The sequence below is a fragment of the Sinocyclocheilus rhinocerous genome, unplaced genomic scaffold (assembly GCF_001515625.1).
Source record: "Sinocyclocheilus rhinocerous isolate Xijiao unplaced genomic scaffold, SAMN03320098_v1.1 scaffold576, whole genome shotgun sequence".
Classification (NCBI taxonomy): Eukaryota; Metazoa; Chordata; class Actinopteri; order Cypriniformes; family Cyprinidae; genus Sinocyclocheilus; species Sinocyclocheilus rhinocerous.
In genome coordinates this window covers 3,142,845-3,169,034 of record NW_015662167.1, presented here as the reverse complement: position 1 = coordinate 3,169,034, position 26,190 = coordinate 3,142,845, and the positions used below count along the sequence as shown (strand labels likewise).

General features: G+C 35.8%; 1 protein-coding gene across 5 annotated transcripts; it reads left to right on the top strand.

Annotated features, from left to right (window-relative positions):
• Positions 1 to 24,219, top strand: LOC107727874 (putative beta-lactamase-like 1). Of its 5 annotated transcripts, XM_016537910.1 has the most exons (9): positions 1 to 75; positions 10,356 to 10,533; positions 13,958 to 14,027; positions 15,927 to 16,077; positions 18,017 to 18,123; positions 19,033 to 19,190; positions 21,289 to 21,536; positions 22,750 to 22,855; positions 23,078 to 24,219. In XM_016537910.1, the coding sequence occupies exons 3-9, from the start codon at positions 13,965 to 13,967 to the stop codon at positions 24,054 to 24,056; spliced, it is 1,812 nt and encodes a 603-aa protein (XP_016393396.1). In that variant the 5' UTR covers positions 1 to 75; positions 10,356 to 10,533; positions 13,958 to 13,964; the 3' UTR covers positions 24,057 to 24,219. The 5 variants fall into 5 exon arrangements, with proteins under 5 accessions (XP_016393396.1, XP_016393397.1, XP_016393395.1 ...); XM_016537911.1 differs by lacking the exons at positions 1 to 75; positions 10,356 to 10,533 and having other exon boundaries at positions 13,859 to 14,027; positions 21,289 to 21,381; positions 21,475 to 21,536; XM_016537909.1 differs by lacking the exons at positions 1 to 75; positions 10,356 to 10,533 and having other exon boundaries at positions 13,859 to 14,027; positions 18,020 to 18,123.
• The last annotated feature ends 1,971 nt before the right edge of the window (positions 24,220 to 26,190 follow it).

Here is a 26,190-nt window from a genome sequence, read left to right as displayed (position 1 = left end):
GGCCGTTTGGAAGATGCCCTCCCGCTGGCCCAATGCCAGACTGGATAACGGGTGCGATTCAGGGGTCACTGACTGGTGAGAGCTGACCTTTTGAACTATGGGATATTAGTTGCCCCTGTCGATTTTCTTACCCCCTCTAGCTTCTCTGCCCGGTTACACTGTCTGAAAAGATCAAGTGGAGAGAGCTGCCATTCTGTTGGAGCAGTCTGCATTACGTAGAATAAAACAGCTTTTCCGTGCCACTGACTTTTCATTTCATGTAAGTGTCATTTTAAACACATTTGTCAAAAGTACTATTAATTCCTTAGGTGTGTCAGGAGTTTTATGTATTCAAGATGTTGTTCCTACAATACAATAATTTTTATAACTCAAATTAAATGTCTAAATGTATACAATAAAACATTACAAACTATTTTAATTGATTTTACTACTAATGGATTTTTGCCAAGTCTCCTGGAGATATGCATTAACCTATAAAAACAAAACAATTTAAGATATATTTAAGTGTTTCTTCAATTTCTCTAACCAGGGTGTTTCAAACTAATATCCTAAAATTACACACATTTGTCTGATAATAAGAATGTGAAATATTTCAAACTTATATATACTTTTCATTGCATTAAATCATATGTGACCCTGGACCACAAAACCAGTCATTAGGGTCAATTTTTTTAAACTGGGATTTATACATCATCTGAAAGCTTGATGTATGGTTTGTTAGGATCTGACAATATTTTGTAAATCTGGAATCTGAGGGTGCAAAAAAATCAAAATATTGAGAAAATTGCCTTTAAAGTTGTCCAAATTAAGTTCTTAACAATGCATATTACTAATAAAAAATTAAGTTTTGATATATTTACAGTAGGAAATTTACAAAATATCTTCATGGAACATGATCTTTACTTAATATCCTAATGATTGTTGGCATAAAAGAAAAATCGATAATTTTGACCCATACAATGTATTGTTGGCTATTGCTACAAATATACCTGTGATACTTATGACTGGTTTTGTGGTCCAGGGTCACATATTATAAATGAATACATTAAGTGCCAAAGCTAGAGCATTTTTCTGAAAGATTTTTCATAAAAATATTTCCTGAAATTAGTAAGTATTGTGAAGGTCATTTTTAAAATTAAGAATTTTAAATTAATCTTAACTAACACTCCTCTTCCTTGCATACCTAACATCTCTATGCTTTTGAGAACAAAATGTACCAGCACTTTAGTTAGAATGTTGCAATAATGGATGCATATGGACAAGATGGCTAGACATCTATCTGAATATAAAAATAATCATAACAACCCATGACTTGAGTAATGAGCTGAAGTAATCAAAAACAAAATTTGCTTTGCCAGTAACAGGAGAAGTTTGCTAAATTCCACATAAGAACCAATTATAGAAAAATGGTGTAATGAATCATGTCATCTTTGCCATGTACCTATAAACTGTTGTACTCTTTTTGTTGTGGGAATTCTCTGTGATTAGTATGAGGTCCTCCCGGCCGGGATTAAAGCATGTTCAAAGGTTCTGTCTGTTACTGCTGTGCAGCAGGTTAATGGAACACTAAAGATCTTAGTCCTGAGTGATAATGTTCAAAAGGGGCAAGACATCGTCCGACTCAGTATGTGCTAGATATAGTATAAATTTGTATGTGTATATATTTCTGTAACAATAATAATAATAATTTGCTGTTGTTAAATTACGATCATTAACAATGTCTCAGGCATTAGCTAATTTTAAAAATTAAATGAAACAAAAAAATATATATTATTGACAATGTAAATGTCAGTAGTTTTTTTTTTTTTTACTTTCTTACATTTACAATAATAATAATAATAGAAAAAAATCTCTATCTAACCACCATCATATTCATTCTCACATTGTTGTAAATGACAACAATGCCCATGAAATTCCCAAAGTGTCAATTGTCAGTAGGCGAGTTTTCCGCAGTCCTGCTTTGCTTCAGTGTGCTGCACAGTTTGTATGAAAGGGCTAGAGGACACTCTGGATAAAATCAGTAAATGGATCTGCACAACCGTCAGCAGTGAAATAGGCATGAAGCCTGAAGAGGCACTCACAACAGATGGAATTTCCACTCCATTGTATGGCATACAAAACGTAGGATGGAAGTTACACAAAAACACACGCACAGGCCCTGTTCTCTGCTGCTTCTCTCTCGCTCACAAACACACACACACACACACATATTCAGGGCAGACTTGGTGGTCGTCATCTGACCTAGACATATCGCGTCATGCTGCTCTGTGGGTTCCTACAGGGCACGTCGTGTCAAAATGCCACACTCCTGACGGAGGGCTGTAAACGGGTTGAAGGTCAAGGTGACCGGATGAAAACAGGAGGTGCAGGCAATCAGCATGAGGAGCACTCAAAAGCAAAGGGGGTCTGTTCTGTTTGCCCCAAGAAGGAGAAGCGAGAGGCAGAGGCCCTCTCATTATTTCAGAGTCTGTGGCAGCAGACAGCAGACACTGCGGGCGACAAACCCGGTATTCACAGCAACCTACTGAGGCATGAGGCGGGGGGCCAACATGGGTGAAAACATTGTGTACTATTGAGAGACATGTGGCAATGGTGTTTTCTTCTGCTTCAGTAGTTCTAAAAAGGATTACGCTGAATATTTAGGCATTCTCGCACAACACTAAAACACTCACATAAATCTACAACAAGTGCGAATGATTAAAGGAACAGTTCACCCAAAAATGAAATCTCGCTGAAAATTCACTCACCTTCAGGCCATCCAAGATGTAGATTAGTTTGTTACTTCACTGGAACAGATTTAGAGAAATGCAGCATTACATCACTTGCTCACCAATGGATCCTCTGCCGTGAATGGGTGCCGCCATAATGGCGATTGAGTCCAAACAGCTAAAAAACATCACAATAATCCACATGGATGATTAGTCCTCTATACATAATATTGCTTTCTCCAATGAAAGTAATCTTGTCTGAATCAGGACAGAAATATGCAAACAGTTCTAAAAACATGTCTCTGGATTTTGATGTTAGTGGACCATTTTTTCACAAGAGGAAGTGTTATTATGGACTAATATTTTGGCCAGAAGATATGGTTTAACGTTAAAATGCCTTTACAATGGATTTGTTTCTTATAAACACACAGCTTTTTGTTTCACAAGACATTGGTGGATTGGAGTCATGTGGATTACTTGTGGGTGTTTTTTATCAGCTTTGGGACTCTAATTTTGACGGCACCCATTCACTGCAAAGGAGTAATTGGTGAACAAATGATGTGATGCCAAATTTCCTAAAATTGGTCCTGATGCACAAGCAAACTCATCTACACCTTGAATGACCTGAGGGTGAGGTCATTTTCAGCAAATATCCCTTTAAAGAATTCTGAAGTGCTGGAATATCTAGTTCAAAAATGCAATAAAAATAACAGTTTAATGAAAGTTTTAATAAGAGTATCACAAAATGTCAATATTTTATTCGCTCATCCTCACCCTAAGGATTCATCTTGATTGTGAATATTTGATCAGCGATGGAAAAATTTGTGTGCATGACAGCAGATGACAACTGTGGCCATGTCTTGGCGCATAAATGCCAAATAAAACATTTGGAACATGGCTGTAAGGCACTGCAAAGCAGCCAGCTCTGTTTTCATCTGGACGCCAAGTTCTTCTGGACCAAAGGGGAAAATGTCAGGCATGCATTTTGTTGACTGAAACAGTGACATTGGTGAAAAACCACACGGCGCTCATTTGAGAAGAGGCTGACTCTGCTTGCATTCTCTGGTGGATAGGTCACCGTCGGGGATGTTCAGACGGCACATCGACCCAGACTGCTCTCCAAAAATGCTCAAAAATAAATACTACGAGACATACTGTGATAACCTGAATAACTGTGAATCTTTAACAGATGTGAGTTTGGAATGCTTATTATTTAAAACAATAAAATACATTTATTTGTATCTAACTCATTGCGATTAGGTGCTCTGCATACAATGCATAGTGTACTTCCTTCAGATGAAAAAAGTATGTTCATTTCATACATATACTGCTACTGTACTATATATTCTGTTAAATGCTATACAAATATGATATCTTGAACTATTTTGCATAGCTTTTGTAATTATAATATGGCATCAATGAGTCATGGATGTTTTTGTATTAATTGCAACAAAACAGTTTTGGGTGATTTCTTAAATACAACATACAACTGTTTTCTCTAATTTACAATTTACACACACTACCATTTAAAAGTTGGTTTTGAGATTTTTTTATGTTTTTTTTTTAAATAGAAAGAAAGAAAGAAAATAAAAACAGTAATGCTGTAAAATATTATTATAATTTAAAATAACTTATAATATTTAATCCTCATGTATTTATTTATTTATTTCATTTTAAATGGAATTTATTCTTGTGATAGCAAAACTGAATTTTCTGCAGCCATTACTATAGTTTTCAGTGTCACGAGCAGATGTGGTGCTCAGGATTTTTTTTTTTTTTTATTATTATTGAAAACAGTTATGCTGCTTAATATTTTTATGGAAACCATGATACATAATTATTTGATGAATAGAAAGTTCAAAAGAAAAGCATTTAAATATTTTAGAACATGTACTTACTGTTACTTTTGATCAATTTAATGCATCTCTGCTGAATTAAAGTACTGTATTAAATTCTTTCAAAAAGATGATTGACCCCAAAACATTTGAACAGTAGTGTATATGCAATAGAAATGTGCAAAAGAAGGTGAGAAATGAATAAATATTTACAATCCAGGTTATACCAAGTTTTTTTGGTGCCTGTGCATAAAAAAAGGATCAAATGGGGTAATAATAGTTAGAAAAGCAGTTGTATATGGGGATAAAAAAGCAAATCAATTAAGAAAACAATATTACATTGCATCTGAAATCATCAGACAATCCTCTCTTTGCTGACACCCTAAAAAACTAGATTCATGAAACATGCATGATACCATCCTATCCTGTCCATTTCCTCCCACCTCTGTGGACTGCAGTTCCTTTAGTGTTCCCATAGGCTTGTGTTGGCTTGCTTTAGTATGTTTCCTTAAGCCTGTTTTGGAGAAAAGCCCGTTTTAGCACTCATTCCATATATTCTCACATTCACTTTGAGCTGTCTAATAACCTTTGCCTTGGTTTTCTTGCTTGCAATTTTGTTATTAAAACCTTTATATTATTGTGTTTCTTTGGATTTGCACACATTAATAAGGATAATCCCAAACACAGGTGTATTTTTTTATTAGATCATGTAAAACTTCAATTGCACACTGTCCAATTAAGTAAAGCAATTTTGTGAAAACTGGAAAAGAAGGGTTACATGAGAGGTAGCCTAATTTGGGTGTGTCAAAGCAAGCTCAAAGGGCAAGGAGAACGGTCATCTTGTGTAATACTGAGGGGTGATGCAGAATGTTCCCTCTAGAGGGCAGCACATAATCAGGTTTTCCTTTCAGAGCCCACTTTGTATTACAATATCTTTGTTCCGTACGCCATCTGCTGGTGATACATTTCATCAACTTTTTGCAAAAAGCCTCACACTGCTACTTGTTCATTTTTATATTACCTAAACCAGTGTTTTTCAGTCCTGGAACTTTTTTGTGCTGATCTCAGTTAAATGGTCAGTCTTGTTTATGCCCTGTATACTCCACCTTTGAGTATTCTGTTGAGTGAGTTTAATATACATTCTGACCTAGTGATTGCCAGTTATTTCTATAGTCTGCCCTTGATTAATCAGCAGAAATACATGCAGGGCCGGGTCTAAGTGGGGTCTAGGGGGGCAATGACCCCCCAGATTCTCCTTGTGCCGCTCCAGATTCTTCTTGTGGCCCTCGATCCTCCCCAGGATACTTAATTTGTTTAATCTTGGTGATGGCACACAATATTAAAAAAAAAAAATCTAAACATTAAATTAGTTACATATTAAAATGATCAGAGATATAGTGCAGTGGTATTTTTCTTGAGTGCCTCGTGGCGCACATCCCTACAGCTCCCCCTCACTGATAGAATTTCATGTGAAACTTTCATGCCATATTACTGTAATTTTAAATTACGACTTGTAAAAAGCACTCACGTCTTTGTCCTTTTTAGGAGCCATTTCCTGAAGCTTTCTGGCTTCTCAAGACGGCCACCGATAATCACATACAACAGCTCTTAATTGCACTCAAACGCGCTCAAACCATGGCAGCCTAATGCTTGTCCCTGCCAGCTTGTATCTGTGTATTCGGTAGATACTGAAGAAAATTAGTAATGGAACCGTGTCAGACATTTCAGCATCGGTATCAAAATATAGATATTTATGATAATACTACCATGTTGTCTATTTCTTCAAACTTTGAGTCCATAAACTACGCTGAGCTCCCTCATTCTGATCAGCGCCTGCAACGGCGGCTTTTCCCGGTTCAGATATCAGGGCTTTTATTGGTCCCTTCACGATCAGATATCTTTATTGGCTACTGAAGTGCCGTCAAAGGTTTGAATATCAATTCAAATTGTGGGCGTACTCAGTAACGAACTATGATTTAAAAGTAATGAAGTAGATTATTTTGCTTAATTTGTACTTAAGTACAAGTAAAAGTACAGCTTTAAAAATATACTCAAAAAAAAGTACAAGTACCCGAAAAAACTACTTTACAGTAATGTGAGTAGCTGTAATTCGTTACCTCCAGTTTTCGAAATGTATAAATATATATTTCCATGTGGTACGTACCTGAAACAAAGCTCTTGAGTATCGTAAAACGCACATTGTAGTAAGTAGGCCATGATCCAGGTATGTCAAGGGTCGCCATCTTGAAACGCTGCACCTGCTCAACTGGACATCAGCGGAGAAGATTCGTCAGTTTGCTGAACATGACCGACGTTAATTTTGTACAAATATTAATTTTGTATAGTTATTTGGAGTTTACAAAATACCCGTTTTATATGAGAAGTCAAATTAATTGTGCAACAGGCAGTGTTGCCAAGTCCGCTGTTTTCCCGCGGAATTGGGCTACAATGTTGCCGCGGGTTGTTTTTAATGTCCGCGGGTTTAAGCGAACCCAATAACGTGACATTTAGCCCCTATAATGCTAATTTTACCAGGGGAACCTTGCCAAAAAAAACATGTATTTTACCACCCGGAAAGCGATTTAGCAATTGGGCTAGATTTGGGCTAGTTCTGAGTAGCAATTGGGCAGGTTTTGTTGTGAAAACCTGGCAACCCTGACAGGTAAGATTTTAGGTGCTGTATGTGCCACTCACTCGCTTTGCCAACTGTCCTAAAACTCCAAAAGCTTTTCATAACTGTTTGGTTGGTCAGAAATGGTTAGACCTCTAACTACATAGGCTAATAAACATTGCAATATAATTCTTTTTTAATCTCTGTTTAATGCAAGTCCAGTTCATAGGCCTACAGTACATTTGTTAAGAACACATATTAATGTTTTAAAGTTTATTTAATCTGCAATATGCAAAATTGTCTGCCATTTATGACAAATCAAATCAACAAATGAATAAGTAAATACCTTCTGGCAAAGATTTTTGATGCCTGTTCCAGAAACAGTCTGTCAACTCAATGACTTTAGCAGGTATCAGTAAACAGTATGCTAGCCATCTTTAAAAAAGAAAAGAAAAGAAAAAACAGAGCAAGAAAATTCAAGTCAATTTGTGTAGCGCATTTCACAATCCATGTCATTTCAAAGCAGCTTTGCAGAAAATCATACATTAATGGCTCAAGCCTTAAAGCTCCCAGTGTGCAAGCCAAGGGCAGCTGTGGCAAAGAAAAAGGAGCTAGGGGAGAGAAAAACCTTGCAATGAACCGGACTCAGTTGGGGGAGCCATTTTTGTGCAAGAATCAGACAGTCATTGAATGGCCTGTAGGTGGTCAGCGGATGTGCTGTCTGAGGCCGAGTCTTTATACAAACTCAAGAGAGTCTGTAAGATGTGCATCAATAACATATATTCTACTATGTTTTTTGGACTTCAATTGAGATAACTTGATTTTTCTGCCTGACTGCATCGTGTGTTTAGCCCTGGACACATTTATGTGTTTCATATACCTCAGTAAGTCTTAAAGCACATCCAAACTATAGCCTACTTAATTTTATACCTTTATATTCCACAGGAGGTTTGAATATTGCATTGTTGTTCTCATTTTTGAAGGAGCTTTTATTTGTTTCCTTTTCTTTTTCCCTCATTTGCAGCTCTAAATCTGACAGCCCCCCAGTTGCCTCTTTAATTTCAGTCATTAACAATTATGTTATTTTACTTTATGCTGCAGTATAAAGGCTTTTCACCAATCTCTTGAGCTTTCACAAATTTAGAAGCCTATGAACTTGTGCTTGCATTTTAATTGCATCTCCCAATTACATGCAAAAGTGGAAACTTCATTATTTGCTTTGAAACTTACTTCTCTCACGAATAGGCATGCAAAAATACTAACTTGTGCCACAACAACCACACATGGATGTGTCCATCATCTATTTGTGTTCATTGGAAATAGCTGTAGCTGGCTTCGAATTATATTTTCACACATCATAGATTCTATCTTTATCAATCATTTGAAACAAAGAGCCCAGCCGACCGTTGTTGTGTAATTGTGTTCAAGCATTGATGGCCATTATCACATGACACAAACATGCAGAATTCATTATATGATCTGTTTTCATCTCTATCCACCTGTAAAATGAGCCAGGAGAGGAAAATAAACCCCAGAGCAAACAGCAGGCAGTCAAATCATTCACCAGGACTCTCATATTTTTTTTTAGCAGTGCATCCCTGGCAAGACGATTAAGTCAATGAGGACAATCATGGGAATGCGTAAAACCATCCATGTGACTTGGGGATAAAAATCATGATTGAATTGAACAGTCATAACATGTGGGATACAGGAGAACTATGTGACACCCCGTGGATGCAGCGCATAGGTATTAATGACACATCAATTTTCCCAATTTGTAATACCACAATGTGGAAATTCATTTTCCATCCTGTATCCCACAATGCCTTCAAATCATGCTATGCATCAAAGTCTCTGTTTAGGTGATCTGTCTGTCTATAACAGCTGGTTGAAGTGATTGGCTCTTGGCTCTTGGCAATCCTTAAGTGAATGTGAATGTCTTGTTAAATGTATCGTCAAGTGTGTAGAAAGATGGAGGTTAAAAGCTCTTTGAAGGTCTCTTATGAAATATATTTTTAAAAATCTCATCATAGCAAGCTTGAATGTACCTACACAATTTCTCGGAAGTAATTATGTCTTGTGTCTTTACTATTTTCTGTTTTCAAAGACAAGAAAGCATTCGTGTCATGCAATGCACACAAACTGAGAAGAAGAACATTGGACAGTCAGCGGAAGACAACATTATTGGTCTAAATAAATATATTGTGCGTATATAACCCTCACAATACTCACACATTTTGGTCTTAATTTCCCAATCGCGTTACTTTTACGTTGTTTGCTTTTATATGTTTCATATTTCTAGAAACAGAGAGCTTATTTTAAATTGTTAAAGATTTATAACTGCACTCCTACCAAAGACAGTAAAATTGAAAAGTGGTTTCAGAATGAATTGGAGTTTTGTGCTGTCACTTGCTTTCAGCTTCGTCGTAACCAGTCGAATTGCACTCGTGGGTCTGAATAATATTAGTTCATCTCCAGATGTCAGTGTATAGCCTTTGTGGGCTGTAATCAGCATGTCTCGCTTGGACCGCAAACAGGTACATTCATCGAAACTTCAGCTGGACTTCTACACATACACTAGATCTTGTTTTGTCTCAGTAATTGCCACCCATAGGGTTCTGAAACAATCACTGCTGAATAGTTGAAAGTGTCAGCTCCTTTTCATTTTCTCTGGCCCTAAGGAAGATTCACAGGTGGAATATATGATTGTTGTAAAATAAGTATATTTAGCAAATAAGTATTTTCTCCCACATTTTAGTATTTTGCTTTCCTTTATCACAGTATACTGCACACATACATATAATCTTTTTTGTTCTGCAAAGGTGTATGATTGTGTATGGCAAGTGAATCATGACAGAATTGTTCTTTTAGTGTACAGTATTACCTGCATACAATTTCTTCATAAATCCACCCAGTTATCCAACAACTCTGTCTAACAATTAATAAATCTATTTAATGAAAAGCAAAGTCAAGTGAATGAACTATACCTGATAAAAACCTTTAATATTGTATTACAGTGTCATTGTACCTTGCATCTTGGTTTGGTAGTTTGTCCTCGAATGCAATGCATTTAATACACTTTTAATTGTGGTCTAAGTGTCCAAATAAAAGCAGCATTGCATGCCAGGCCATATAGTAATATTGTCTGCTGTCTAACACTACAGCTCAATCATTGCGCTGCCTATTCTCCACTGTTGGCAGATGTTGCAGATGGCAGATAATCCAGAATCTTGGGTCTGATGCAAGCTGGATTTATCTATGACCATGATACCAACATCTGTCGTGACTTCACAGTAAGCTAGCTGAACACGAGAGAGCGTTGAGTGTGAATACTACTCCATCATCAAAGAAGAAAAGTGTTCCTAAACCTCAAGTAAAGGTAAGTACATATTAAAATAGATGTGTTTATTGCAATTTGGTTTAAGCAGTTACAATAGAAGAAAATGTGCAGATGTCAGTCGTGCTATAAATGATTATGCTAATGCAGTGTACATAACTGCCATCGTCAATAGCAGTTCCTTTCCAAAGTGGAAAACATGACGGAAATTTATGTTGATGTTGAGAGTGACTGAAATTCTTTTATTTATAAAATAAGGGCATATCATGTTTATTTTAATGTGTATATGTAGTTGTTTTTTATTGTGAATGTTCTAACCGTTCTAAGCAATTTTTGCATACGTTTTAATTGTTTCTCAGTTTAAAATTTTATGTGACAGGACAAAACATGATACTAAAAGAAAAATGGACCAGCATTATTGAAGCCTGTAGGAAACAACAAATCACATAATCTCACTAATACCCAGGGTTCATGAATGCTTGCTAACTGGTTGAATTTTGCATTAAAATATTGCACTTGTCATTGAAAAATGGCATTTTTGCATTCACTATTTTGCATAACGTCATCTTTTCTGTAAAGCTGGTTGTACGTTTTTTAAAAGAAAATGATTTGACTTATAAAAATATTACATGGTTTATGTATGCGAATCCCAGAATTGTCCAATTCTGTTTGTGGGCCATAAGGGAGTTTGTCTGGACTGAGAAGCTTGCAGATGGCCTCTTATACGAGCACTGCTTTATTTTAAGCTGGTTGCTCTGTGACTGAGTTCAAACAATATTGAGAGTCAGCCTGCAGGGACAGCATTAAAATGATGTCTGTTTGTGAAAAAATTATGTGAAGAGGCGAGTTTTTTTAGGTTCAAATGAAGAGTTTTAAATGGAATAAAAGCTTACAACTTACTGAATACTGCACAATATATCATATTTTATAATTAATAAGTGGAACAAAAGGCACTATTCCATCCTAAATGTTTTAAATCGTAGTAGTATGCTACTTTGTTTTCCCCAAGGTTATTATAGTTAACTAAAACTTAAACCATAAAATAAAAAAATATAAATAAAACCTATTTTATTTCATCACATGACCTCATCACATTGCATGTTTAATTCAGAAGGTGTCTTCCACATTTCATTTTGGAATTAACATTGATTATTTTACATTTTTTATCCTAATTTTTGTTAAAAAAAAAAAAATGTCTGCTGGGTTTGTCCCTTTTTAACCCAGCGCTGGGTTATATTTAACCCAGCATTTTTTAGAGTGTATATATTGTAGCAATAGTAGTAGTATGCTAGTGTGCTATTCCAAACATATAGTCAATAATGTTCCTTTTAATATTTTTTAAAAATTGTACACTGGTGCAGTGTGAGATGCAAATGCATTCCCATTACCCAGTGCAGTCTTACCAAAGGGCAGCATCCATTTGGAAAACACTTGTATTTATTATAATAAATACAAGTGTTTATTTTTTATCCTAATTTTTGAAAAAAAAAAAAAAATGTCTTTTTATGTCATGGTTTGATTAAATACATCAAGAAAGAGGTTAAAAACCGGGTCATTTTACTTCGTTACACACTGGTTCACCCTAGAAAGGTCAACTGCTCTGTTGTATACTGCTCATTTTGTTAAGTAACAGGTCATCTTATACAGAAAATGTACATCCATTTGGAAAACACTTGTATTTATTATAATAAATACAAGTGTTTTCCAAATGGATAATGTGCTATAGCATGTCATCAAACACTCCCAGGCGTGTCTGTTTTTACAAAACAAGTTTGTAATGATCCTAAATTTTGCTTGATCCTTAAATTTAAAGCCCTTTGTTGAGCTTCGTGTCATTGAATTCATCCTTATCATTGAATTCAAATTTCCATCCATCAGTGGCAAAGCATTTTGTGAGCTTTACAACGAGATAATTAGGACTCTCAGGGACTAAAATAACATGAGTTCATTTAATATGCAGTATTCATTCATGAAATTGTGTAATTCTGATGCCACCAACATTGGGTTTCAAATGGAAAAGGACTAATTTCAATTGAAAGTGTACTGATGAAGCACATCCTGTGTTCAGAACCTTTACTGTTAAATGTTAAGTAATACTTCAGTGCATGTTTTGTTGCATGATTCAGCTTGTGAACAGCAGTGCTTCACTGAAAAATGTAGGCTACTTTTTTATTTGCTAGACCAAAACGCTACCCTCTCAGGACAATGACTCATCTGCACTGCAACAGATTTTGTTCAGATTTCACCCTGCATTTATATGAATGTGAGAAAAGAACGGGTCTTTGGTGGGCATGTTAAGCCCTCAGGATTAACGTGTGACACATTTTCTGAGTTTGAATTGCTCACATTCACATATAACTCACAGGATGTGAAGGCTCATCAGATATGTGCTATTGTTCCCTGAGCTCAATAGACTGAGTAGACGGTCAGAGCCCGTAAGAGTAATGTGCCGTTGCCCTATAGAGGACTTGAAGTCATGTTTGACTGCCTGGGTTTAAAAGGTGTGAGTCACATACAGATGAGAAGATGTACTGAATTTCTTTCTTATGCTGAGTTAACAGAGTCGAATGCAGTAGAAGACCCAAAAGAGAAGAATTTATTCACAGATGGCAGCTGCAGATAACTGAAAGAATGGTGAAAAAATGACAAGCCTTCAGCTGAATAAAACATAGACTGGTGTGAGGAGCAATTGTTTCATTTAAAGTATAGTAAAGTGCTGACTGTAAATGTGTGTTCTCCAAACTGTTGGAAACAAGACAATTAACACAGTTAACAATTTAATCGTTATTTTAAAAAATGTGTTGGTAACACATTATTTAAAGCTTTTATTTATAATGCATTATAAAAGTAGTTTTTAATGCATTAGTTATGCCTTGTAATGCACCTTATAACGCATTGTACTGTACAATCTCATGAATAATTGTAACCACATTATAACACTTATCAATTCATTGTTACACTATGCATTTTAAATTCATTTAGAATTATTTATGATGAGATATAATGTATTACAACGCACATTATGAATAATTATAATGCATTATACCCTTTAATAACCCTTTATAATGCATTGTACATAAAGGCTTCAAGTAAAGTGTTTCCAATGTTTTTTGGGAGTTGCAATTTTTATTTATTTATTTTTTCTGCATGTTTGTTGAACCATATGACATTTTAAAAATGTCTTCCAAATATAACCTTGGAATTAACAGATTTTGACTTCATGATCTCCAAAAATATTAATTTTAATTCAGAAAATAACAACACACTTAATTTAGAAGTTAGTTGTATGGAAGACATTGTATGGTTGAACAGGTTTTTTTTTTTTTTTCAAATAAATTAATGGGTAGGACACAAATGATTGTCAACTCATTTGCCTATTCTTAAAAAAAATGCAAAATTGGATCTTGCCTCTTTTTCCATGTAATTTAACAGAACTAGAATTGTCTTGTATTTTCCGCTTTGGCAGAGAAAACATGGGAGAGACGGGGAGCAAGGTGGGCTTGAGGGAGACATCTGTTAATGGAGTCCAGCCCCAGGTAATCTCCATGCACACTTCAGCTTCATAGCCCAAACACATTGTACTCTGCAGAGAAATTGTGCATGGCCAAATCAAACACAAATCCTTCTCTTAAAAGTAAACAGTGAAGACTAAACAATTAGATTATGGCTTCTCTTGTTGAGTCAAAAGCAATGTACTAATCCTTTGATGCACCGTTGTTTAGTTCATGACCATCTGTGCTTATATTTTCATGTGAGTGTGCATGTGTAGTTTAGGCACTTTGAAGAGGATGTCAGTGCTAAATTCACACTCCAGTAATCTCACAGTTGGGTATTTATAGGTGATGGTGGTTTCTTTCATCCTGCTGTCAAACCCTGCTGCTTCTGTTAATCCCAATGTACCTCCAGGTCAGTTGGTCCAATCACAGCCTGCTATAAGAGTCACATGTCAGGGTCTTTTTGATGAGTGGAGTGCAGTAGTGTAGATTTAGCACCTGCAAATGGCCTGATAAGATTTGTGTTGGAGAATAACTGCCAGAAGATGACTCTGAGTGACTAGTGTTAAATGTACACAATATGTGACAAATTCAAAAATGTGTTCAAAAAACAGTACATATATCTTCGTGTCCCTTATGTAAACTTTCCTGTAGTCCCCTCAGGCATGTCCCCTTGTTGACATTCAATTTAAATGCTCTTGCAAGATGTAGTCTGCCATGTCTTGAGACACACAAAAATTCTCATGAGATTTCATGTTTGATTCTCTCCATCTGGGAAGTCTAGTAGTTTGGAGCAGGGAACGATGCAAATGCGCTAAAAGCGGGAAACAGCAGCCAAGTGAATCGATTTGCAGGGATTAAGATAAAGAACCGCCCTGCTCTGATGGGGTTTAGAGGGCTAAATCTTGGGATTATGATGTCAGGTCAGACGCTGTTGTGGGAGAGGAAACTGAATTGTCGAAGGGAATCTGGCAGCCAGGATTATGCCACAGTCAGTGTGGTGATGGCAAAAGTCAGATCTGTGTCTACCCAGTGGTTCCTAGTGTGTGACTACCATGGAATTGGATTTTCCACTTTAGAAGAGGAGGAATTCCATACGGAATCTGCACACTTTGGATTGGGACAGCTAGTTGAAACAGAGCTAGGCACAATATTACAAATGAGGCTTTACATCTGGTGAGTGTCCTTATATTATGTATTCTTGTTGTAAAGAGATTTGGTCAGCAACTACATGCAGGTTTTACATCATAATTTGTTCTCATTGGCTAACTTTATCAGTTTTGTTTGGCTTTTTTCTTGCAGTCATTAATTATATTTTGAGTGACTCACAGCATGAAGAATGGAGTAGCCCCAGAGACACAATATGCTTCATTTTCTCATTTATTTTTGTTTTTATGTGTGGAATTTTGATTAATTGAATTGGGAAAATGCATCTTTCTTTTTAAACACAGCTTGGATGTACATACCATTCGAAGGTTTAAGGTCAATAAGATTTACATTATTTCCAAAATAAAAAAGGTTAAAATATATGCTGTTCTTTTGAACTTTCTATTCGTCAAAGAATCCTTAAAAAAAATCTCAAGGATCATGAGATACTGAAGACTGGACTAATGGCTGCTGAAAATTCAGCTTTGCATCATAGGATTAAATTGCATTTAAAGATATATATTAAAATAGAAAACTATAGGATTAAAATGCATTTCAAATATATATTAAAATAGAAAATTGCAATACTGTAATAATAATTCACAACGTTACTGTTTTTACAGTATTTCTGATTAGCAGCCTTGGTGAGCAAAAGAGACATCTTTCAAAAACATTTAAACAATCTTACCAACCCCAAACTTTTGAATGGTAGTGTGTATATATAGTGAACTAAAATACCCCCCAAAATCTGTTTTCCTACTGTTAATCTATTTTTGTTGTTATCCTTTTTGATAGCTGACGCCAGCACTTGCCATAGACGGGTTAACCAAAACCAGCAAGATGAAGGTGAAATGGACCCAACTGGGCCTGGTGTTTTTCTTACTGCTGTCCATCATCATGACTTCTTGCTTCATTTGGCAGTACCAGCTACCCAAGTTAGTTCTAGGTGAGTGAGTTGTCCACAGGTCATGTGTTAATGCACCTTTAACAGCTCCAAGACTCCTTCCTTGTGAAAGGCTTAAGTCACACTTTTAAACTTTTAAAGAAGATATTTTATAGAAATATCTTTCACAGTTTTATAAAATACGTCCTACTAAATATTTATAACTGTAACAAACATCTGACTGTTTTGGTGTCAGGTGTGCATGTCTGAGAGGTTACACGATGTGTGATTAGTAGATCCTATTATCTGCTGTCTCTGAGAGTGGGGATTGACTTAGAATGCTAAAGATGGAAGACTGGCTTCTTTTCTAGGTGAACGTGCAGTGGAGCTACATATGTGAAGCAGTTTTGTGCAGCTTAATCTATAGACCACACACCATTATGTAATGAAGTGAATTCACTAAAACACAATCAAGTTTAACCAGGCATTATGTAAACGCGGTAAATCACTAGTCCAGTGTGTATTGTTATTGTCATTCCTAAAACTATTAAAGCATTTTTGTATATTAAAAAACATGGATAAAATATAAATATTAGGTAAAAAAAAAAAAATGAAAATGTTATGTTTATCTGCTTACCCCCAGGGCATCCAAGATTTAGGGGACTTTTTTTTTTCAGTAAAGACAAAATTTTGATTTTTAAGTCCAGCCGTTGCAGTCTATCAGTCGTATAATGCATGGCAATGGTAACAAAATCTATGAGAGTAAAAAAAAACATGCACAGACAAATCCAAATTAAACCCTGGTACACACCTCACGCACTGGATGCCGTGCGCGCGCCCAAAGACAGTTGGACATAGTGGTGTATTAGAGGTAAAAAATGATATAAATACTGTTCGGTTTCTGGCACAAACCGATTGTTTCGTGTCTTAGGACATCAATGTATCGTCACGAGCCGCAGTGTTTAATTTGGATTTGTCTGTGCATGTTTTTTTTTACTCTCATAGATTTTGTTACTATTGCCATGCATTATACGACTGACAGACTGCAACGGTTAAAGTTAAAAATCATCATATGTGTTCTACTGAAGAAACAAAGTCACCTACATCTTGGATGCCCTGGGGGTAAGCAGATAAACATCAAATTTTCATTTTTGGGTGAACTATCCCTTTAAGCTAAATGGAAATTAGAAACTAAAATCTGAAAGTTTAAATTGAAGCATTAAATTTACTAATTGGTAAGTTAAAGCTAAAACTGAAATAAAAATAAATTAAACCTAAATAATATAAAAAAAATTATAATAAAAAAACAAAATCACAAAACAAAATTACTAAAAATTTAACTAAAATGAAAATAAACTGAAAATAAAAGATAATTCAAAATATTCATGAAAACTATAAGAGTATATAAATAATAAAATAACACTGGTCATTGTCATTCTGTTCAAGTGCAAGTGCAAGTGCAAACACAGTCTATAATAAGCCAGCCTGCAAGATGGATAATTGCAGCATGCTATTTGCATTAAGCACCAATTTTGTCCATTGCCTGATTTGCATAATTTCTTTGGTCATTTGGTGCCTGTGCAGTTCATTCGAAGTGAATTTAACTCTAATCAGTTAACTTCCTTTATAAAGTTTTTTTTTTCAACACACATGATGGCTTATGTTATTCTCAAATGTTGTTTACAATTTTTTAAACCATTGAAATTTATATATATTTAACCAGAACAATAACAAAATGTATTCAAGCAAACATTTGTCTCTGTTGACGTTCATTTTGTTATGAAAATTAAAGTGTTGCTTATTATTTGTACATGTATGTCGACCGATTATCGGTCTGGACGATATTAAGCATTTATGGTTATCAGTACCAGCCATTTTCAGTGCTCTGTTCACTATTTCAATGTTTATGCAGAAATCTCTAAACACTCCTCTTAGAGTTTCATCTTGGGTCGTTCACCTTCTTTTTTATATATATGTGTATGGCTGTGTGCCCATTCTTAAGAAGAAAGTAATGGGGAAAGATCCAAATCTGTGAGAATGTGCCCTCGCTTCCCGGAGCCCACACCTCTTGAACACCCCATCCCCTCTTTGAAGGAGGCGCTTGAGAAGGTAAGCATGTAAAGATCGAAAACTAATCTCTTCACTGCCCAAAAATCATATTTAATCAGTATTTTTGTGCTCTTTGTTCAATGATTTTGTTGAATCTAATAATTTGCTTCCTCCTTATTCGAAAAAACTCAAGTCTATATCATGATTTCAAAATGTCCTCTTGCACATTAGATGCCATTAGAGCAAAACCCTTTGCTGCAAGTGCACCAGCTTATAAATGATTTTCCTCCATCTGTACCTGTGACCATTAAAAGCATAAAACACCTTCATTGCTCTTGAAAGCAGCGGTAAAAAATAATTTACAGCTGCTGGAGGCATTCCTGACAGCACCTTAAAAATGTGTTGCATGAAATGAAATTCCAATGTCAGATGTGGTAATCAGTGTATGAATTATGAATATGAGAGAGCCACACAATGATCCTTGAGTAGCTTCACACAATATTTAGACAAAAACATGATTAGGAAATTTAACTCATTTGTCATCATAAGAGTGTTGGCTCATAGACTAAGTACTTTAAATAAAAAAACGCTCTCAGTATTTAAGGACTTTATTATTACACTGAAATGTGTAATTTGTGTGCCACTATCATCATCAAATGGAATTGCAAAAATACAGACTTTTTTCAAACAGGTTTCCTGAATACTCTGCCCATCGGCCATTGGTTGGTCCAACCGAATGTTCCACCTCAAAAACACATGCCATTGGTTGAGCTGATTCTGCTGGTCGGCATGCTAAACAGAGCAATTTTTGATTGCCACTGTAATATTTCATGTCTGGCTTACTTACACTTTTTGTACTGGAAATATATACGTTCAAAAGCAAATCACATTTGACTATAAATATATTCTATGTACACCGGAATCGTTGTTGCCATATTAACTAATGTAATTGTCTTGTCATTTATCTAGGTTGATGCACTTCTGCGCAATAGCATCAACCCTGTCAGTCTGCCCTCATTGTCAGCTATTGTTACTTACAATGACACAGTACTGTGGACAGGGAACTTCGGCAAGAGAAATGGAAGTGATTCTAACTCTGCACCACCAAATGAATACACCATTTACAGGTAAGACATGTATATGGTATTATATAATATATTTGAGAAAATATATATTTATGTGTTATGTTTTTAAAAATCCATGTATGTATTTCATATTAAATTTTATTTATTATTATTTTTTACATTCATATATCATATATTTCTTTTTTTCTTTTTCTTTTTTCTTTTTGAAAGTTGGGTTGTTGTGCTTCAGTTAAGTAAAAATCAAGTTGTTTCAGGTGCAAGTGAATTAAAAACTAGACCAACACGAGCATATTGCTTTTTTTCAGTGCAGAAAGCAATGTGCTGAAACGTTTGCTCATGTTGGTGTTGCAAACCTCTTTGTTTGAATTGAAAGTTACATTCAAAATACTTGCTCATACTTGTTGATAGGAGAAATTATAAACTTGCCTCTCCATAGCACACAAATCACCCTCATATAATAAAGTCTGGCAATGAGAGGGAACATTATCATCCCCCCTTTCCCCCTTCTCGAGGGTCCTTGATTTGGACCCATATAGCTGCAATCATTTAAGCATCATCACATAAGAGCTATGCTCTTTTTCAGTGAAGAAGCACACAACTCCACAGTTAGAGCCCAATTATCTGCCAAGCCTGATTTAATCAGTCCAAATCCATTCCTAATTTGCTCATTTTACATTACACAGTGGAGCCATTTCAAGCACCACAGCTTAACGTTGTTGCATTTTCAAAGTGGACAAAAGCAAGACTGTTCTCTCTATTGAAAGCCATGGACTCAATGTTGTTATTGTTTTCTTTGTTTTTTGTTTGTTTTGGGGGGGGGGGGCATATTTAGGCCCATGTCTACTTTAAAAAAAAAAAAAAAAGAATTGACATGACTACCAGGACTTTTTAGAAGCTCATACAGAAGCAAGGAATGTTTATGTGAATGTTTCATTCACTTGAATTTCTACAGAAGGCATGTTTTTTATGATATATTAGACTTGGAAAGGGTGGAAGGAGAGTATAAGAAAATCTGGGTGTGTTCTGCCAATCAATAGCATGCTGTTTTGTGCATTCAAAAGGAATTGGCATCCACTCCATGAATCATAATAATAGACCTTATTTCTATCTGAACTATAGCCTAACACCACCAAAATCTCATTTGTAGATTTTCTTTTTACAAAGGGAAAGGGTTTGTACAAATATTGCATAATTTGCATTTACATCGCACACACATTTCCCTTTTTTAAAACCTCTCAATGGATTGTATTGCTGTGCTGTGTTTAAGGCCAACGATTATTTCTAAAGGTCCTGAGGGTTGGCAGCTGCATGGTATGGTCTTGAATACAGATGATGAAGCTGCTGGTTTTTATCAGATCTTGAGAATATATAGCCACTTTCTCTGCCTTCTGAGAAGTAATCTTTTCTGAGTCCTGTTAATGCTACTGAGCTGCATTTCTCTAGTTCTAGCTGTAAAGATCATCTTGTACACAACCCAGCTATTGTTTGCATGCATGGCTCAAACTATTGTAATGGATTGTGGAATGGTTTTATGACATTTTCAGAGTCAAGGGTGTTCACAAATATAATCCATCTTTGAGTAGCGAGGTGTTTTGACCTGCATACTCACATGACTGAGAAGTATATAGGATTTATGAGGGTACACTGTTAGGAGATGTCATTTTCATTGTTCAAAAGGTTGAGATTGAACTCATAAACCACTCAAGGACAGTCTCAGTGTCAAGTTCTGACGCACACTGGGTTGGCTAGTCAATCAACGTCACACAATACAAACAACTGAACAAGTCAGGAATTGTTAAAAGCCTTTTCAGAACGTGAAGCCTATTACAACAGTGAAATCATTTGGAAATATGACAGTTTTATTGAAATACACAAAAAATAAAAACTCCAGTGAGGCAGGAATTTTTTTATGCCATCCTTTGATGCTTAAAGTAGCATTATACTTGACTTGATGTCTAGCAATTCGATTGCATTTTAATAATTAATAATTCATTTTCATTGCTGATCTCACAGCACCAGTGTGAAAGCTGTTGTCATTTTTTCATAACCAGATTATTTTCATAAATAATAAAAAATCTTATTTTGAGCACATTAGAATATAGAAAGTGTCTGAATCTTCTGCATGGTTGCCCTTCTGTAGAATTGCCAGTGTATCCAAGATCTTTCCCACCCTGATGCTGTATCGACTGTGGGAAGATGGCAAAGTGGGCTCTCTGGATGACCCACTGGAGAAGTATGTGGACAACTTCACCATTAAAAACCCCTTGGGCAAAAGCAGAGACTCTGAGCTGAAATACATCACTGATGGGCTGATCTTCCTTGACAGCGGTGAGGTTCAAATCCGATCGTCCTCTGTAACATTAAGAAGAATGGCCAGCCAGCTTTCTGGTAAGTTTCCAACTTCCAGTCTTGTGTCAAGAAGCAATTCCATGATTGCACAATCAACGAACGTTGGAATAACAACACAGCATGTAATAACCATAGCAGTAGGTCAAAATGAATGTTTCTTTGAACTCAGCGGTGGGCCAGCTGTCTGACCTCAATTGCTAGTAGCGAACATGGACAATTTAGTGGAACAAACTCGAGAGCTCAGAATTAAAAACAAGAAACTCATCTATTGCAATGTCACAGTAATGAATATAATGTAACCGTAGTGACCGGCGAAATAAGCCTTCACTTGATGTGTGTGATTACTGATCTCGGCTGCTATGCCAGCTAGTTAAAATGAGAAGTTAATAGAATTTTTTATCCTTTCAGTGCAGAAATTAAACAGTCAAAGCTCTCATCAGTGTTAAAGTCTATTGCTGTTGCTGTCTTCAGTAGTTTGCTGTTGTTCCATCTCATCCATTCTTTTTTTCAAATGTAAAGCAATGGACACGGACAGTGTTACGACCTTGGACAAACTTAATTTATGCAGAAAAATTCAAAGCTTATATCCAAACTAATCATACAGAGTATGTCTGGTTAGAAAAATCTGGTTGTGCACATGCATAACATGCTTTACTATGCTGATGATGAAATTTCGGTCACACACACTGTATGCATACCTTAGCGTACACATAGCTTTAGAACTAAGAAGCGTTTTTGTTACTCTGTCTTTAAACTCGAGTGTAAATGTCCAGTTACTCACAAGCTGCTGCCATTTTTGAGTCCGATATTGGTTTTAACTCCAAAATCCTTCAATAATAACCTCTTTGCAGAGCCCGCACTACATTTATCCTCCTTCATCCACATTTCCTTACTGTAACTTGGCAGGCCATGTTTCAAATGTAGAAAGTTAAATGATTTATTCTGACTTTTGAATTATTACTTAATCCGATTATTGTTGTGAATGAACAGGACAAACAATTTTGTCCTTAGTTTCAATACAGGCTCTTCCTGTGGAGAAAGTTTGGTGTTCTGAACGTTTTTGTTCATAGTACAAGTTTTTTTTAACCCTTTAAGAGAACATGAATTTCCCTAAGCTGCTTGAAGCAAATTGCTTTTGAAAGAGTCACAATTATGCATTATTCACCATATTGTATTTTTTTTGTCGCCACCTGAGCTCAGACATATTCGTTTGCTTTATGCCAATAATAAACACATATTGAGTTGCCCACAGGTCTACCCAGAAGATTCCGTGGAACTAACTTACTGTGGAAAGGGAAGACCAAGGCTGCAATCAACCTCCTGCAAGATGATGTGCTCGTTGCTGATCCAGGGACCAAGTAAGTTTCTGCCGCATTAATTTAGCTGATTTATGTAACCGTATTTGTTCCTATCAGCTACTTTAAATGAACTCATTTTGTGCCATCTGAATTGCTGTTTCTCTGTTGAAAGGTTATGGACCGTGACGATAATGATAATAACTTTTCTGTTGTCTCCTAATAAAACGCCTTTGAGGTTGAAGGAAGATTTAACGTATTGTTCTCTTCAAATTTCCCTGTTAGATGTCACTACAGCAATTTGGCGTTCTCTTTGCTCGCCCATGTCCTATCTGAGAGAGTTGTGGGTATCAATTATCAGCGATGGATCACGGATAACATTCTGGGCAGGCTGGGAATGGAGGACACAGGGTTTGACATCAACCCTGGTATCCAAAGTCAAATGGCTGTAGGTGTGTACGCCAGTGGCCAAACAGCACCTCTTTATGACTTGGGTTGGTACCGTCCCTCGGGCCAGATGTATTCAACAGCTGCTGACATGGCTAAATTATCAATGATGTTACTGGGAGCCTATCACCGCAAGCTATTGGAGCCTGACACTTTAAAAATTATGCTAACCCCTCTGTTCCGCTGCGACAAAGACTACTTCGCCAACCGCACCAGAACACCGTGGGAAGTGAACGAACAGATGGGATATGAAGTGCTTCGCAAGGATGGTGATCTAGATGGCTACTCCGCTACATTCTCTCTGGTGCCTCGGCTTAAGCTAGGATTGGTGGTGCTAATGGCAGGGACACGGCCACAGAACCAGGATATGGTTTCAAAGGCCTACTCATATATCATTCCCGCCATAGAGAGGGCCTTCAGGGAGGCCAGACGGTTTCTTATTCCTCCCCCCAGTCCTGCACCCTACGTCGGCTTTTACACTTACGGCAACATCACGTTTTATGAGATCAAAGCAGGGCCAGATGGTGTCTTGATCATGCAGCAGTTTGGACCTCAAATAGAGGATCTCATCCCTGAGCGGTACCGGACCATAAAATTGAATTACCTAGTGGACCGAGTCTTTAGAGTTGTGTTTGAGAAAGAATATCCTTGTGTGCTTCGTGTCAACACCGCATCTGTGTCCCTCGAAGCTCAAGACGGGCAGCTGTTTAACTTTTATGTCTTTGACAAGAAAGGCGTGTCTCCTGGATTCGATGCTCCAGGGCTCAACACATATAATGTGATTAGAATATCCCGCAGACCTACATTCTCTAACTGAGGATGAAATGGTTACTGAAAACTGTGCTCTGAGACACTGGGGGTTTATATACAAGCGATTGAATCAAATCATAACAGTGGATGGTTATTACTGTCATTGTTGTTCCTGTAATAGCTTGTTTACCCTGTGAAATTTCAGCATAACCTATATTTGCACATACGTTCATATCCTTATATATATATATATATATATATGTGTCCTTATATTTCATACATCATATCCTTCCTTTTATATATATATACATATATATAAATGTCCTTATATTTTATACATCATATCCTTCCTTTTATATATATATATATATATATATATATAAACTGCCATTGTTTATAAAAACATTTTTGTACAGTTAGCATCATACATTATTTATTAAAGGTATTTCCTCATTATGAATGATCCATGTGGTTTTTTTTTCCAAGCAAAATAACATTATTTGAATAATGAGCTCTTATGGAATTTATCTAATTGGGTTTATTGGTCTCACTAAATCACTGTCACATTTTTATTTTCTATGCTATTGCAACTGAATATGCAGAAATAAATCAAGTTTCCAGTGCTTCAACAGTCTTTTATGTAAAATAAGCTTTGTTTTAAGTCCTGTTCTATGTAGGAATATTAATGTGATGATTATTTAAAAGTTCAAAGAAACTGTGTGTTGGAGTTTTCTGAAAAAGATTTGAGAATGACAATCATTTTGATTGTAAATTTTCAACATGTCCATAAATAGCATTGAAAGGTCATTACGGATTCTCTGATTTTTAGCGTTTTGTACTTGGGTTTTCAATCTCCTGTGTTTTATTATTATTATTTATTTTTAAGAATAAGAATGTAATTATGAGGATGCAAATGAGTTTTGTCTCCCAATATTTGCTTAGGTCTAGTTTGTATGGCTGAAATAATAAAATTTATTTACAAAACTATAGCAAACATACCAAAATAAACCTTGGTATCTGCAATGGGAACCCAATTCTGCAGTATGTGCTAAAATAGGGGATTTGGAAAGACATACCTGCTAAAACTGATAACATATTCAAAACCTTTTTAATACAGTGTGCAAAATTAGTTTATGCATGTATCTATACTTGCAAATGATTTTTGTATTGTATATGAACTTAGTGTTAAACCCAATGTTTTTCTTCTCTCTCTCATGTTCTATAAATTACAGATATCAAAATCTCCCCATGAGACAGAGACCTATTCGTCTCACATTTTTGTCTCAGCTGCTAGATTAAACTGTTAACAAGCAAGGTCACTAACATGGGAAAGAAACAAAGAATGATCACTATTTGAAAAGTAAAGCCACAGTTCTCCAATGTATTTAGTGGTTACAATTCACAGTTACAAGAAATATTCTAATTCTCATAATGTTGAATTCTAGTAAAAAAATAAGCTTTGTTTTAAGTCCTGTTCTATGTAGGAATATTAATGTGATGATTATTTAAAAGTTCAAAGAAACTGTGTGTTGGAGTTTTCTGAAAAAGATTTGAGAATGACAATCATTTTGATTGTAAATTTTCAACATGTCCATAAATAGCATTGAAAGGTCATTACGGATTCTCTGATTTTTAGCGTTTTGTACTTGGGTTTTCAATCTCCTGTGTTTTATTATTATTATTTATTTTTAAGAATAAGAATGTAATTATGAGGATGCAAATGAGTTTTGTCTCCCAATATTTGCTTAGGTCTAGTTTGTATGGCTGAAATAATAAAATTTATTTACAAAACTATAGCAAACATACCAAAATAAACCTTGGTATCTGCAATGGGAACCCAATTCTGCAGTATGTGCTAAAATAGGGGATTTGGAAAGACATACCTGCTAAAACTGATAACATATTCAAAACCTTTTTAATACAGTGTGCAAAATTAGTTTATGCATGTATCTATACTTGCAAATGATTTTTGTATTGTATATGAACTTAGTGTTAAACCCAATGTTTTTCTTCTCTCTCTCATGTAAATTACAGATATCAAAATCTCCCCATGAGACAGAGACCTATTCATCTCACATTTTTGTCTCAGCTGCTAGATTAAACTGTTAACAAGCAAGGTCACTAACATGGGAAAGAAACAAAGAATGAGCACTATTTGAAAAGTAAAGCCACAGTTCTCCAATGTATTTAGTGGTTACAAT

Excerpts from the sequence above, each read along its gene's own strand:
- LOC107727874 (XM_016537908.1), top strand. The coding sequence starts at position 13,881 with ATGCAAAATTGGATCTTGCCTCTTTTTCCATGTAATTTAACAGAACTA. Across the intron at positions 16,078-18,016 it reads GCTACCCAAGTTAGTTCTAG|AAGAAAGTAATGGGGAAAGA; the intron begins GTGAGTGAGTTG and ends CCCATTCTTAAG. Across the intron at positions 22,856-23,077 it reads GTTGCTGATCCAGGGACCAA|ATGTCACTACAGCAATTTGG; the intron begins GTAAGTTTCTGC and ends TTTCCCTGTTAG.